Here is a 16937-nt window from a genome sequence, read left to right as displayed (position 1 = left end):
TGTTAGTTTAACACTCTTCATTGTAAATGCGGATTTATTGATTAAAAATTCTTCGGAAATATTAATATAACTCTGTTGTACTTGTCTGACTATGTTAAGGTGATGCAACGCCCGGTTATACTGTGTTTCTGTCTAGTTTCTAGAGCCATGGCGTCATAACGATGGTATTAAGAGGTAGAATAATTCAGGTAGGAATGTGTCGGACATCACTGAAGGCCTAGGTGTGAAATGCACCGCCCGCCACTGTTATGATGTTATCCTCTTATCATTCTGTAAGAATAGAGCTTTTACCCCCTGGAGAGTCTTAATAGCGCCCCCTGCCTGTCACTGTTCACCAGGCTCGGTTGCAGCTTCCCCACACCCCCTCACAGAAGAATATTGCAGGGGATTTTGGCAAATTTTTTTGGGCCACTACCCACACGTTTAGCTGTGTTACTCATTCCACGAATGCATGATCCTTACAAGTTGTAAAGGTGACTAATCAGGCTTTCCAACGATATAAAATACAATACCAGTTGGTATTATTAAAAGGGAGGAAGAATCGACTGAAATAACGTTTCCAAACTTTTTTATATATATTTTTTTGCCATTAGTTTGGGTTGAGCAGTGTATTCACAGGGGGTTGCATCGATAGTAATACCTCCAGCCCACCTCAGAGCGTTCTCTTGTGCGAGTAGCTGCTCCTGCAACCTGGACACCCCGCTCTGCCCTCTCCTCTCCCCCATCCTCTGTCTGGCGGGGATGAGGTCCTCAGTGGTCCACAGGTCTGACGTGAGATTGTCAAGCTCCTCCACAGATTTCTGAAGCCAAATGTAACAGCCATGAAACTTGGCCGAGATAGGCTTGCATTTGTTGATGAATAGAACCCATCTCAGTATAAATGACATTGTTACTGTATCTGCCAATCAAGGCAGAGATATGATCACTGACAATATGTATAACCTCTAAAGGATATTATGCAGATGTCCTCATATTGCCATACAGGGCACTGAACGTTTCTACCACGCTATAGTGCTGCTTTGTGGAGCTCATAACTGCTGGAGAAATGAAAACCGCCTGGGAAAATGATTTGGACATCTGCACTTTTGGTAGGAATATCAAGTGTTTGGAATCAAAAAACCGAATTCATCAGGTTAAATCTATCCCACTTTTGCTAATGAAGCTAGAATTCACACAATTTTGAGCAGAAAAAAAATCCACTTGTAAAGCTAACATAGCTTAAGCCAACTGAAGTTAATCATACAAGATTGTTTCAGCCCATGATCATAGGATTGCAATATAATACCTGCTGTTCTGTGCAGTTCATCTCTATCTCCAGTAGGAGGCGCTGTATTTCATCCTGTGACCTTCTCCTGTTAGATTCAGTTTCTTCTCTCAGCTGCTGACCTTTGACCTCGTTGTTATACGCCTCTTCCAGCGCTTGGTCCAATTGGGTCTGCAGCGATGTGACGTCACTCTCCTCCTGCCACTGTGTCTCTGTTCGGTCCACCACTACCTCCTGGGGCAGGTGGCCCCCACTTGCCTGAGTCAGTGAGAGTCACATTCAACTCATGGTAACTACCAGTCTGTGGTGTTAAAATACTGTACATGATTCCACTCATCCCTCTACACTTAAATGTGATAGACAGATTTATTGAAATAACAAAGAAACCTGTGTACCCAGCAGTGGCGGTCTCAGGCTGTTTGTAGGGCAGGGGGGGCGAAAAGAAAAAAAGGGCACCTACTGCACAACATGGGACCCCATCAGTGCACATGGTCAAGTTTAGACCATTGGAAGGGCAGCCAATAGGGCACATCCTCTAATTTCGCCACTCAAAATGGCACTTTAGTGCGAAGTTTTTCAACTGTGGGGGCACATGGTCAGGTTTAGACCATTGGAGGGGCAGCAATAGGGCACGTCCTCTCATTTTTGCCACTCAAAAGGGCACTTAAGAGAGACGTTTTTCAACTGTGGGGGCACCAGGAGGGGCAGTCGCCCCCCCTGCCCCCCCCCCTGAGTCCGCCAGTGGTACCCAGTGACTGTAGAGTGACATGGGGAACCGTTGCTGTGTATACAGATACATCATAATTATCCACTGAGGCTCACAGGTGTTTAAACATAAACTAAGATGAAATGGTACACCTGATGCTTGAGTTAATAAAGACAGCTTCTGAAAATAGCCTAAGAACCTTGACACAAAAAGCTGCTGACGTTCTCTATCCTGCTGATGTGTCTTTCTATGGAAAATGTAACAGTATGGGGGGGGGGGGCAGTTTCTCAGACACAAATGTAACAGTATGGGGCAGTTCCTCAGACACAAATGTAACAGTATGGGGCAATTCCTCAGACACAAATTCCTGGGATAAATAAGACTTTCAAAGGAGTTACTCCAGTCTCTCCAGTCTCCATTAAAGATGAGTTTTGAGTCTGGAAGTAAACTTAATCTATCTATCTTAATCTCAGGTAAACGGTAACTATGACTACATCATCGTAGGTGACTTCAGAACACATCACTGTGCACCAAGACCTGGGATACAACAATTAGGATACCTGGAAAACCTGGACTTTGAAGGCCAGGGACTTCTGATGGACCTCTAACGCAGCCATGTCCTTCTGCTGGTCCAGTCTCTGGTTCTCCCACTGCTCACACTTTGTGTTCAGCTCCTGAAGGAGACGAGACCCCGAAACATTCACTACTGTGCCGTCAGCTACTGCAACTGTAATTCTTCAATAGCCTTTGTTCCACATTTTTAACAGAACCAATTATGATATAACTTACTAATCCCCAACTGTAATCAGTGGTTGAGGGAATCTGTCACAAGTTTATGGCGATCCTATGATCAAATCATCAAATCAAATTTTATTTGTATAGCGCATTTCTTACAAGATGCAACTCAATGCGCTTCACATACTGACAGAGCCGCAAGCAGGCAAAAGTAAAAACCTGTACACTATGTAGCCAGGAAAATTATCATGATACATGAGGAACAATCTTTAACCAGATAGTAAACAATATATTATTGTATTACCATTTTATTTGCACACACACACGCACACGCACACACACACACACACACACACACACACACACACACACACACACACAATTACATGAGTGGTTCAGACTTTTGACAGGCAATTACCACAATGTCATCCTTCACTTACTGACCGAGTAGAGTAGCAACCTGTCTGAAGGAAGTAGTGAATTGACATATGAGTTTGCAGTTGTTCAAGACAGACTACCCCCCATAATGCTTTCCATCATACCTGATGATAAATCTGTCAAGTTGTGTAGCTCTGAAAGGAACTGATGATGCGCTGAGGACGATTATAGCTCCACTTAGCTATCTAGTATGTTAGGAACAGTCCCAGTCATTTTTAAAATATTAATCCTATCCTTTCAGATCTGTCAAGTTCCATGAAGCAGTCATGATGAGACATAATCCTAATCAACGGTCTTACCTCTAACTTCTTACTCAAGACGCTGTGCTCGGAGAAGGTGTGTGATTGGTCCGTTGTGTTGCGTCTATAACGGTGATCCTGCCGTCTCCCGTAGCTCTCTTTAAGCTTATCAAACTGAACAGGGAGGATGAGGCTTAACCACAGGAGAAAGGATATATGCATATATATATACAACAAACAAAAACATTACAAGCATTGGTATTGGTTTAAGAGGTCAAGAGGATTTCACTCTCACTGACCTCTGACCTGAGGTGCTCCAGGCGTTTGTTGTAGTTGTGTAGGTGCAGCTTCTTCCTCTGGGCATGCAGTGGTTTCTCCATCTGGCCCTGTGGATCCCACAGATGTGGTAGTGGTGCTGCTGAAGTGTCACCCTCCCACATACCATTAGCTTAGTTACGCCCCAAGTACCTTACAAAGTTGTTTAAACTCTGATCAATCTATCTCTTAAGAGCAGGGAATACAGCTACTCCCTGACTAGTCTCTCATGGCAATTATGTACTTTTTAATGAGGAAGAACAGTGTCATACTACACACACTTATGCCTCTACTTAGTTTGTCTTACCTATACTTACCTGGCCAGGTTGGGGATGACTCTTCTGTCGATGATGGGTTGTAGGTCAAAAATACTGTTCTTTACTTTTGCTTGGACCCAGAGCATCTTCTACTAGGGCTCTATACTACGTGACGTTAGAATTATATTTTTGTCAAAATAGTTTTTTACATAAATCTGATCCATTAGGTGTTTATTAATGCCTGTGTGAACTACCCTAAACGGAGATAGAACCTTATCATTCTAAGCTCACGACTAGTTAATGACTATGAACGTAACCTTTTATCTATGACCATCTGTTTATATGCTTTGGAGCACTGTATTCCTGAATGGTGAATATGACAAGTAAGCAGTGGCGGACTCAGGCTGTTTGACTTTTTTGGTGAGGGATGGGGCTGGAATAATGTAACCACTCTTGATTATAGACATAGACAGAGATACAAATATATGGACTGAGCATTCATGAGATCAAAAGTATAGTTTTAATCATGTTTTGAAGCTACAGTGTTTGATGAGGTAAGCCAGTTGAACTAAGTTTATGAGGCACATACATACATACACATCTACCTCTACTGTGTGTCTTATGTGTGTACCTCTTCATAACCAAATAAATAACGACTTATCACTTAATTGCTTACGTTTTTCAGATGTTTAAAACAAATGATGTTGAACTTCAAAGCTGCTACGTGCATGCATAATGCATTTCCCCCATTTAATTGTTTACAGGTGAGGCTGCATGCAGAAATTACGGATCACTGAATGTTTCACGCTGCAATGAGTAACATTTATAAACGTCATCCATAGGCCTATCTATCTAAAATGTATTTATGTGATCTGAGCAAAAAGGCAACTATCAAACACTAGTCAAGACTTACCGGTAAGATGCACCATGAAGGGTGGAAGCCAAACATCAGTTGGTGTTACCGTTAGGTTTGGCGCCACAAGCGCACTGTTTGGCGGCAACTAGAGTGGTTGCGCGTCAAATCATTATGCTAGAGACAGTGATATACAAAAGAGAACTCGTGAGCTTAGAATGATAAGGTTCTATCTCCGTTTAGAATGATAAGGTTCTATCTCCGTTTAGAATGATAAGGTTCTATCTCCGTTTAGAATGATAAGGTTCTATCTCCGTTTAGAATGAGAAGGTTCTATCTCCGTTTAGAATGATAAGGTTCTATCTCCGTTTAGAATGAGAAGGTTCTATCTCCGTTTAGAATGATAAGGTTCTATCTCCGTTTAGAATGAGAAGGTTCTATCTCCGTTTAGAATGATAAGGTTCTATCTCCGTTTAGAATGAGAAGGTTCTATCTCCGTTTAGAATGAGAAGGTTCTATCTCCGCTTAGAATGATAAGGTTCTATCTCCGTTTAGAATGATAAGGTTCTATCTCCGCTTAGAATGATAAGGTTCTATCTCCGTTTAGAATGATAAGGTTCTATCTCCGTTTAGAATGATAAGGTTCTATCTCCGTTTAGGGCAGTTCAGAGATATTGAGCGTCAAAGTTTTTACATTCCATTATGTTTTGTGAGATGGAACCTTTGTATTTTATGAATTACTAACTCAAAAATGTCAACATTTTAAAAATAACACCACACAGGCATTAATAAACACCTAATGGATCAGATTATGTAAAAAACTCAATGTTGACAAAAATGGAGATAGAACCTTAGAATTCTAACATCACGAACTCTTGAAACACTACCCAATAAACAACACAATGACCTTTCAGGCAACACAACTCCAGTTGCCAACATACTGTCAAATAAATACGGTCATAAATAAACATTCATTCTGGAAACGACAACAGCGAAACAAGTATCTGCTTCACCTGGTTCAGATCAACATAACTTCACCTGGTTCAGATCAGTAAGTAAATACACCTACACACACTCTCAAACCCCACAGAGATGGGAGAAGGCCCCAGATTAATGGTTTTCAGGCTCAGCGTGTCTCCGTCGTCGCTCCTAAATAAATGCAGTGGTCCAGCTTCCATTCACATCGTCAGGAAGAGACTCCGTTGCACTTTGACCTACAATGGTGATGGTGGACATTATGCAACATCCATTCCACACATGATCGCACTACTAAACGAATGAAACATTAGACATAAACCACACTGATCATAAAGATAGAAATCGTTTTTATTTGGGCAGAAAAGTTTTTGACAGTACAAAAAAAGATTCAAAACGCAGAGGCATTCTACAATCCTTCAAATCATTCAAAGTAAAAACAGTCGTTTGAATGTGTGAGGTTACAGTTATAACCCCATGAGGAACTCACTATTGATAGAACCTACATGGGTACCACTAGGGTGCTACCTAGTAGTGTACCACCATGCAGTTACTTTATACAGTTGAGTCGACCAACTAATATGCTGCAACACCGCTTCCTCCAGTTCTTGATTCATGTCTCCTGGGCTATCACAAAGATATGTTTCTCTACCGGGATTATGTCAGTAACATAGTTAGTAACATAACATAACCGAGTCTCTTCCCTCACTCTCATTCATATCACCTCAATAAGCAGAGATGCACAGAGGAGCAATCATGTGGATATACAAAGACAAAAAAAAAGGTTCCTCAATTTGAAGATTTATGATTTATTAATGATTTTATGTTATATAACACAGGTGAATGAATGGACTTTATTGTCATTGTCATTTATTGTCATTGCAGGTTCATTTTCTATCACAGATATCCAGTGTTCTTTAGCTCCAGAATAGTCAGAGAGACATCTTGGATCTACATAGTTGTGTCCCTCTGAGCTGACACCTTGGTGATCCTGTCACATGGAGCAAAGACCCAGAATACTATCACATGGAGCAAAGACCCAGAATACTAACACAGAAACACATTCATAACCTGTGATCACCACAGAAACACATTCATAACCTGTGATCACCACAGAAACACATTCATAACCTGTGATCAGCACAGAAGGAACAATCTAAACATACATTATTTCTGGAACAGAGCACGTTATATTGAATATGTGATGATGATACAACTCTAAAGACTAAATCACAGAGAAAGATGTTTCTACAGAATAATAGGTTATGCTAAAGCACCACTCTAACAGAGACCTCTACTCCAGCTGACACAGCTCAGCACTGCTGTCACAGTAATCAAACCTAAACCCAGGATAGAGGGGCTGAGAGAAGGTGGTCTGGACTCTGTGGAGGAGGGTCATTGTGTCAGAGGAGACGCTGTAGAAGGACAGAGTACCTGCCCTGTGATCCAGGTACACTCCTACTCTGGAAGACTGAGGGCCTGATACTTTAGTTTCAACATTATTGTGATAGAAACTATAACGACCACTATGACAGTCTAACCTCCAGGACTTATTATTGCATCCAAATCCATTGTTACCACCTGACCTGCTGATGTCTTTATATGAGACTGCTGCAGTAACATAATGACCACTCCTCTCAACCTCCCAGTAAGAGCATCCAGACAGACCCTCTCTACACAGCACCTGACTGTAGTCAGTGAATCTCTCTGGATGACCAGGATATGACTGGGTGTGTGTCATACATGTCACCTTTCTGTTCCCCTCAGACAGAGAGAGGTAACTGTTTGCTGTGTTTGGGTCCAGTGTGAGCTGACAGGAATCTGGGAGAGAGAAGAGCAGAAACCAAATCAGAGAAATAATGGAAGTCAGATATCTAACCTGTCTTTGATGAGTCTCTCCCTCTCCTAGAGCTCTCTAGTTCTATCTCATGGTTTGTAGAAAGCATCAATGGAGACTGTTTGCTACTTCTGGATAAAGAGACTCACATTGTAAGAACTGGGCTCTGGTCTGGGGCTCTGGTGGCAGTAATACATCCACTGCATCAACCACAGACACACAAACACATTCAGAGAGAGAGAAAGAGAACATTCACATCATATCATATTACACATACAGTACATGTACTTACTGCAGGGGAGGCTGGAGGAGGTAGAAATCGGAGGACAGGCTCATTGTAATGCATGGAATGAGGAATGGTGTCAAACGCTTACCATTCCTCATTACAATCCATGCATTACAATGAGCCTGTCCTCCGATTTCTACCTCCACCAGCCTCCACTGCTGTACTGTATACAAAGAGATGATTAGGACTGTGTTCTAAAGTTGCCGATATAAAGGGACTAGACAGAGTTTTTAGCCCACCTATAGTTGAGATCTTAGGCCACTCCCCCTTAAGGATGTCCTCTAGTTTCTCTCTCATCTTAGACACAGCCTGAGTCACATCTCTAAAGTACTGAAGAGGATGGACGGTGATGCTGGGTAAGTCTGAACATACACTGGGACTGGAGAGAGAGACATAACTCTGGAGAGAGAGAGAGAGAGAGATATATATATAGAGAGAGAGATAGAGAGGGAGGGAGAGAAAGAGAGAGAGAGAGAGAGTGAGAGATAGAGAGGGAGGGAGAGAAAGAGAGAGAGAGAGAGAGAGTGAGAGAGAGAGAGGGAGAGAGAGAGAAAGAGTGAGTGGGTGAGAGAGAGAGAGAGAGGGAGAGAGAGAGAGATAGAGAGGGAGGGAGAGAAAGAGAGAGAGAGAGAGAGTGAGAGAGAGAGATAGAGAGGGAGGGAGAGAAAGAGAGAGAGAGTGAGAGAGAGAGAGAGGGAGAGAGAGAAAGAGTGAGTGGGTGAGAGAGAGAGAGAGAGAGGGAGAGAGAGAGATAGAGAGGGAGGGAGAGAGAGAGAGAGAGAGAGAGGGAGGGAGAGAGAGAGAGAGAGAGAAAGAGAGAGAGAGAGAGAGAGAGAGAGAGAGAAAGAGAGAGAGAGAGTAGAGAGAGAGAGAGAGAGAGACAGAGAGAGAGAGAGAGAGAGAGAGTAGAGAGAGAGAGAGAGAGTAGAGAGAGAGAGAGAGAGAGAGAGAATACATTAATAATTGAACAGTAAGGTCCTTTCAGTGTTCCAGATGGAGGGTCAGCGTATTTACCTGGTTACCATAGTTACCTGGAGGAAATGGATGTGGTCCTCTGTGTGTGAAAGCTGCCCCAGCTCAGCGTCTCTCCTCCTCAGCTCAGCTATCTCCTGCTTCAGACGCTCCAGGAGTCCCTCAGCCAAACTCACTGCTGCCTCCTGCTGGGCTCTGATCAGCTGCTTAACCTCAGAGAGCCTTCTCTCAATGGAGCGGATCAGCTCAGTAAAGATCCTCTCACTGTCCTCCACTGCTGCCTGTGCAGAACGCTGTTAGAGACACACACACACACACACACACACACACACACACACACACACACACACACACATACACACACCACACACACACACACACACACACACACACACACACACACACACACACACACACCACAGTGGGATTGCATAAATCATCATAAATCAAATAAAGAATACAAGTTAAATAAAAAATAATAATAAGTGGAGAATGGCTGACTGGAGGAGAGCAGTAATGGTGTGTCTCCTCTGGTCAATACTCACTGTGAGAGACTCCACAGTCTGTTGGATCTCCTTCAGCTCCTTCTCTCTCTCCTGGACTCTCTGCTGGACCTTCTGCTGACTCATCCCCAGCTGCCTCTGTGGACAAATAGTGATATAAATGCCAGATTATATTAAATATACAGTATATATATACTGACATTCAGCATTGGTGCACATCACCAATAATATGCCTAAAAGAATTGCAGATGAAAAAACCTAACAATAATTGTACTTTTGTGATTAATACTCATTTAAATATATCATGGAATGTGTAACTCATATGGAATACATGTACTGTACATTAAGGCAATGTTTTACTTATTTTTTCTTTCTTTTTTTGCAGAATTTAGAGATCACAGTAAAATGATCTGATCATAAAATTATTTCAATCATTAACTCACTTCAGTGACATGGACTTTCAGCTCCACGCCAGCCCAATAAAGGATGAATTTGTTTGAAAAAAAAACATGGATTTTCTATCTTAGTGTATGTGTTCACAACTGTATATGAATATAACTTTTCTACAGCCATTGGGAGCTTCTAAAATCACAATCTCTCCTCTCTTTCATTTCTAACATGAAGTTTCTCTCCTTTCTGTCAATCATTCATCATTCATCAGCTGCCAGTGGGAAGACACAGTCAGTTCTACCTTTATCAAACGAGCAGCTCTGGTTCTTACCTGTTTCTCAGTCCTTTCTGCTGCAGCTGAGACTGTATCATGGCCTTTGTGTTCATCCATGGTACACAGGTAACAGATACACTGCTGATCAGTGCGACAGAAAATCTTCATCACTTCATCATGACGAGAGCAGATCTTCTCCTGCAGCTGTGTGGAGGCTTCGACCAGCTTGTGCTTCTTAAAGGCAGGAGACTCATAGTGAGGCTGCAGGTGAGTCTCACAGTAAGAGGCCATGCACACCAGACAGGACTTGAGAGCTTTCTGCTTTCTTCCAGTGCAGACATCACACGCCACATCTCCAGGTCCAGCATCACAGTGAACAGGAGGAGCAGGAGGAGCAGCTTGGAGTCCTGTCTTCTTCAGTTTCTCCACTAATTCAGCCAGTAGAGTGTTTTTCCTCAGAACAGGCCTTGGAGTAAAGCTTTCCAGACACATGGGGCAGCTGTAGACCCCCTTCTGATCACCCTGATCCCAGCAGCCCTTAATACAGCCCATACAGTAGCTGTGTCCACAGGGAATAGCCACCGGATCCTTCAATAGATCCAGACAGATCGGACAACTGAAGGAGTCCATGCCCTCTGCCATTTTGCTGCAAACACTACCAGACAGGACAGAGTATCAGTGATATGTTTCGTTTCTCTAGAAGTGTTTAGTGCTCTGTGGGAGGGAACACTTCCTGGTTCTGTGGCCCTGTAGCTGTAGAGGGAGTGGTGTTGGACAGAGACCAAGAACAGTGTTGACGTATTGAAATACTCATTCAACTTCCTTCTGCAGCCACCAGGGTTCCCCTAGTGATCCTCAACGGATACAACTATTATGGACTTCCTCAAAGATTGTGTTAATGTGAGATGGAGTTCAATTACCAGCTGTAGCCACTAGATGGCACAGTTATACAGCCTAACGGTTATCCTAAAGGAAGCTTGTGTAATACACTTTTCCTATCTCAAGTTAGGATAGGAACATTGATTTAGGAACAGTGATCTGTAATGGCTTTTTGGTCCTAACCCTAATTACCATGGTTACCAAACAGTTAAGATAGGATATGCAGTTTATGAAGTTTCTGTAATTGTAATGGGTCTCCAGCCCCTCCCACCAGGTAGTCTACCTGCTTAAAGACACAAAACAAGACACACAAGCCCACCCTGACAGACCGAGCCATAGGGCCGTACCCACATCTCGACCTGGCTGCTATTATTGCGAATATAATAACGTTTTATAACTTGCTAACTAAACATGAACATGAACAAATATACTAATTAAAAAGCAGAGCTCTGCGTCAAAAAAAAGAAAATAAAAGAAAAAGGTAACTCATGTATTAATTTTAAGTTTGACTGAGATTTAGCTGTTAAACTGGTAACAGCTGTTAACACTGTAGTGACCAGTAGAGGGCGCTACAAGACAGGGGCTGTGTTCGAAATGGCATACTAGCATACTGCATACTGCATACTCAATGAGTATACTGCATAGATAAGAGCAACGCATCCGGGTACTTTGCTCTCCCGTCATGTCCACGCCCCTTTTTGGGTGCTAGAGAAGTGTAGAAGTTTGACTGGCGGTCAATGGAAATTATAGGTCTTTGCTACTTTAATCCGATAAAATAAGAAAACCGTAGTGCTTTTTAGATATTAGTAGCCCAAATCCGATGGCCAGTTAGGCAAACTATCATATAGTGTCGTTACCGATCAATGATCGACGTCGTTAACGTTATATAGAGAAAATTGATGAAATAGGGGTTGATTCATCAGAGCAGTCATACGTCATCTCCCTGTCATCTGGGATTTGTAGTTCTTCATTTGATTTGCCGTGTGTCCCCAGATGAGAGATAATGGATAATAGGATAATGAATAAATCTGTTCAATGGGCATTTGCCAAAGTGATGAACTGTTAATCAGTATTTAGCCTGTATGGTCGTATATGAAGATGTTATAGCTGACTACGATTTATCATGAACATAATGAACAGCAAGCTAGATCCAAAACTAGGGCCGGTGGAGGAGGGCAAGTGTCACATTGGACAGACTACCAAAACAGAAAAATAAAGTATCTTAACGACAGCAAAAGTGATGGATGTCAGAAATACATTACCTGGAGATTCAATACAGTATGTGCAGAGGTAGTATTGTAAACATCAGTTTAGTTTAGAGGTACAGTATATACAGTTATGGGCTATATATAGTTATGAGCTATGTACAGATAGGTAGCTAGTAGCCTACAGTGTGGTAGTTTATGTACAGTATCTAATGTGCAGAAGTATAAAAGAAGCTATATCAGGAGACATGTGCAATATACAGTTTGTGCAAAGGTAGTAATGTAATTACTAGTCATTTCTTTGGAAGGATGAAAGTCTTTGGCCAACACTGCCTGAAGAGCTGAGGCCCGTTCCCTCAGGTGACCCAGAGATCAGAACGGAAGTGGTGGTCAATCAAGCATGTTTTTGGAGCACTTCTCAAGGTGGAGTGATGTCAAAAATGCAGTAGCGTGGATGCTGAAGCTCAGACAAACCTTACAACAAATGAGCAACAAAAGAAAAATTTACAGAAAAGCTCAAGAATGGTGACAGTTGAACAGCAACTGAACAATTTCAAAGGAACACTGGGAAAGTAACAAGAAGCATTCAGGCTGCCGAGGTCCATGATGGTCCAGTTTTACACGGCCATCATAGAGTCCATCCTCACCCACTCCATCATCACCTGGTTCCCTGCTGCAACGACCAAGGACAAGGCCAAGTTGCAGCGGGTGTTACGTTCAGCAGAGAGGGTGATCGGCTGTCCCTTGCCCTCCCTCAACTCCCTGCATGACACCAGGGCTCTGAGGAGGGCAAGGAAGATCATGGCAGACCCCTTCCACCCCGGCCACGGCCTCCTCACCCTGCTTCCCTCTGGAAGAAGGTTGCGGCTGCCTAAGGCACTGAAGGCCCGCCACAGGCTCAGTTTCTACCCCTCAGCCGCCAGGCTGATAAATGACTCTGGCTTCCCCCCCCCCCCCCCCCCCGCCCCCAAGTCTGCCCAGGACTGAATATGCACTGGACTCACCGTAAAAACTCTGCACTGCACTTTATATTGCACTATCCAATGCACTGTTGTCTGTCCTGTTTTTTGACACGTGAAAAAAGTATAAACGCACTTACTGTAATGTCGAAGCAAATTCCTATATGTGTATGCATAATGGCAATAAACGTTATCTGAATCTGAATCTGAATCTGAAAGAGTGATGGCTCAGAAGAAAAAAAGGAAAGTTATGAAGAAGCTTTAAGTTTAGGCTGTATTGCATAGTCACATATCACTACCCTTCTTGTTGTATTATGTCATGCTCTTATATTACTATTTGCACTTCTGGTTGGGTGCTAAACTGCATTTCGTTGTAATAGTACTTGTACTCTGCGATGACAATAACGTTGAATCTAATCTAATCTAAATTCTAGGCTAAATTCTGAATCCACCTCATAGATCTCAAGAATGTCTTGCTTTGCCTGTGATTAATGTGATGTGCGTTTCACCCATGATGTTTATTTGACGCAGGTAGGTGACAACATCCTACCCCGACTCACCGGCGTCATTCTGTTAAATATAAACAAAAACAAAAATGCTATTTGGCTTCTACACAATGAGTATAAATCCACTCACAACAACAATGCCATGCACCTTATAGTCCAAGCAAAAAAGAATGCTCCCACTTATACAGCCACTATGCACACACATTCACACATAAACAACAGCACTATGCACACACATTCACACACAAACAACAGCACTATGCACACACATTCAGAGTGTGTGCATAGGTTCAGAGATAGGAAATGTTAGAATAGGTATAGCATAGCATAGAGTACAGCACAGTGTTTTATTTGTATAGTATAGTATAGTGGATAGTGTACATAGCCTTTATTTATGTAAACCAGCTCTTTTCCCTTCTTGTTTTTAGTTTTTTTTTCCTAGCACCAGGGGAGCCCCCCCTCCCAAATTTCGTTGTTTGGTACCTGTACTATATCAATGACAATAAAGACCATTCATTCATTCATTCATTCATTCATTCATTCATTCATTCATTCATTCATTCATTCACACACAAACAACAACACTATGCACACACATTCACACACAAACAACAACACGCATAAGCTTCTGTGAATCACTGATGTGGAACGTGTGGTTATGTGAGTGGAGGAGGAGAGAGGGAAGAGGAGAGGAGAGGCAGCAGAGAAGAGAGAGGCAAGAGGAGTCTGGAATATCCTTCTGTGGAGTGGCAAATGAACCCCTCAAAGCATGTACGTCACCCCTGCATGTACGTCACTGCCCTAACCCCCTCGAGACAGCTACACTGCAAGTGTTGTGGAGTGCTGATTCCCAATCAGTTAATTACAGGCCGGGTCACATTGTTGGGTAATTGGTTCATAATAGACTGACTTGTGGTGTTTCATAATTAGTTTGTCACAGCAGGCTGGGGTCTTTTGTTTGTTTCAGTGAGAGCTCATAGCTGGTGAATTAGTAGTGTTGCCTCAGGAGACTGACTGGCTGCCCATGGTTGTCACCTTTCCTGGGGTGTGACGCTCAACTAATGTCAATAATACAAACCTCTTTTTCTATCTAATATATTTGACAGATCTTGAAGGTTCTATCTCCGTTTAGGGCAGTTCAGAGATATTGAGCATCAAAGTTTTTACATTCCATTATGTTTTGTGAGATGGAACCTTTGTATTTTATGAATCACTAACTCAAAAATGACAACATTTAAAAAATAACACCACACAGGCATTCATAAACACCTAATGGATCAGATTATGTAAAAAAACTCAATTTTGACCAAAAATGGAGATAGAACCTTATAATTCTAACGTCACGAGATGTCAGTGTGGTAGGGGTAAGCACTGAAAAGCATAAGGGACATATGAGCTGAGGACATACTGTATAAGAGGAATGAGAGAGCATATTACCGGTAAGTACTTAGATCATTTAGAAAACAACAGGTAGAGACACTGTTTCATGCATATTAGAGCCAGCCAAATTATGCAATTACAAAATGTTTTGTTATTGTTGTAATACATAAATGGGAGCACAAATGAAGTGCTATGAATATCACAGCTGGAGACAGATAGATTTCACAGCGATTTGGTAACTAGAAGTGGCCACTTCTAGAATTGATTACACGCTTCCCTTCACTCGTCTCCTTGATAAGGGACATTGATTGTATGATGAGTGGCGCCTTTGTCAATTTCTCACCACTGGTACTGTAGTGTGTCCTATCACACAAGGAGAACATTGAAAAGCTTTGAAGTGCTAGCTAGCTCTGAAAATATATTTACCTCTACTACAAATCAAAGCGGCACTCAAAAAGAGGGGTGGCTGTGGCTCAGGAGGTAGAGCCAGCGTCTAATGATCGCAAGGTCGGCAAATTGACGGTTCGAACGCTGGCTGGCCACATGTCGAGGTGTCCTTGGACACCCCAAAATTGCTCCCAATGAGCGGGCCGGCGCCTTGCATGGTAGCTTGCCACCATCGGTGTGTGAATGTGTGTCTGAAAGGGTGAATGAGAGGCCGTTGTAAAGCGCTTTGGAATAAGGCGCTATATAAGTCAGTCACCATTTAAGAAGAAGCATGAGTTACAGTTAAAAGCATGCACGGCCACCAACAGAATTTTAAAAAGCGAGCAAATACTTCTTAACTTTCCCACTCATAGTGGAAGTTCATTTTATTGGACAGATATAGTGAAGACAGACAGGAAAGTAAGGAGGAGAAGGGAGAGAGGGCATGTCAGCAGGGCATGGGCCGAATTCAAACCCATGCCGACATGGGCATACGTGTGCACTGTAGACCGCAGTGCTAGACCACTGGACCACCCCAGGCCACGTGGTTAACAATCTTAATACAATCTTAATACAATCTTAATACAATCTTAATACAGCAACAATCTTGAAAAAAGCTCTAATGAAAAACAAAACATTGTTCTTCAGTGGCATGTACCGTATTTGCACGGAGGGGGAGTGCAGGTCAATCAGAATAAAGCATCCTCCAGCTAAATCAAACCACTTCACATGCATGCTGCGCCACACACCTGGTTAAATTAAATTTCAATTTTAATTAACGGAAAACGGGCTTTAATTAAAATGTAAATAAGCATAAGAGAACTACCATTATCATCACAGAAATTAATTCCAAATGCGAACACGATCGGGGAGTTTGGTTAGGGTCCTTAAATGTCTTATTTATTTTAGATAGTTTCTTGCTCTTGGGATGCAACAAATTACATTTTGAGTGAGTAAGTTGTGGATAGAATTCAAAAATGTTTTCTTGTCTAGCTAAAATATGGCTAAAAAGACAGTTTTAAAGTATTCAATGAGGAACCTGTCCGACCGCCCCCAGAGGGTGCGGGTGGGCCCCCACACCTCCACAGCCCTCAGCCTCAGCACTGGGTCCCCCCAGGGCTGCGTGCTAAGCCCCATCCTCTACAACCTCTACACCCACGACTTCACCCCCGTCCACCCCAGCAACTACATCGTAAAGTTTGCAGACGACACCACCGTGGTGGGATGTATCTCGGGGGGGGGACGAGGCGGCGTACAGGGATGAGGTAGAGCAACTGAGCAAGCTGTGCAAGGTTAACAACCTGCTGCTAAACAAGTCAAAGACCCAGGAATTCATCGTAGATTTCAGGAGGAAAAAGTCCGAGATCCAGCCCCTGCTCATCGACGGAGAGAGCGTGGAGAGAGTCTCAACCCTCCGATTCCTGGGACATCACATGCGGGATGACCTGGCCTGGAAGGACAACACAAAAGGCACCATCAAGAGGGCACAACAGCGGCTATACACCCTGAGATGCCTCAGGAAAGAACACAACAAGCAG

At 42.8% G+C, this 16937-nt stretch overlaps 2 protein-coding genes across 2 annotated transcripts in view; one reads left to right on the top strand and one right to left on the bottom strand.

The window, feature by feature from the left end:
* The window catches only part of slc36a4 (solute carrier family 36 member 4), a gene marked incomplete at its 3' end in the record, with an annotated part of 168469 nt that overhangs the window by 22976 nt on the left and 128556 nt on the right, over positions 1 to 16937 (top strand). The window lies entirely within an intron of this gene.
* LOC308174109 (tripartite motif-containing protein 16-like) lies at positions 7065 to 10686 on the bottom strand (the record flags this gene model as incomplete). The annotated part of the gene is made up of 6 exons (XM_080549173.1): positions 7065 to 7603; positions 7769 to 7819; positions 8145 to 8304; positions 8937 to 9170; positions 9423 to 9518; positions 10102 to 10686. 6 exons carry the CDS (start codon positions 10684 to 10686, stop codon positions 7077 to 7079), a joined length of 1653 nt encoding a protein of 550 aa, XP_080405299.1. The 3' UTR covers positions 7065 to 7076.

Source organism: Nansenia antarctica (genome assembly GCF_963989245.1).
Source record: "Nansenia antarctica genome assembly, chromosome: 19".
Lineage (NCBI taxonomy): Eukaryota > Metazoa > Chordata > Actinopteri > Argentiniformes > Microstomatidae > Nansenia > Nansenia antarctica.
The sequence above is the reverse complement of the archived record's forward strand: the minus strand, read 5'-3'. Positions and strand labels throughout refer to the sequence as shown.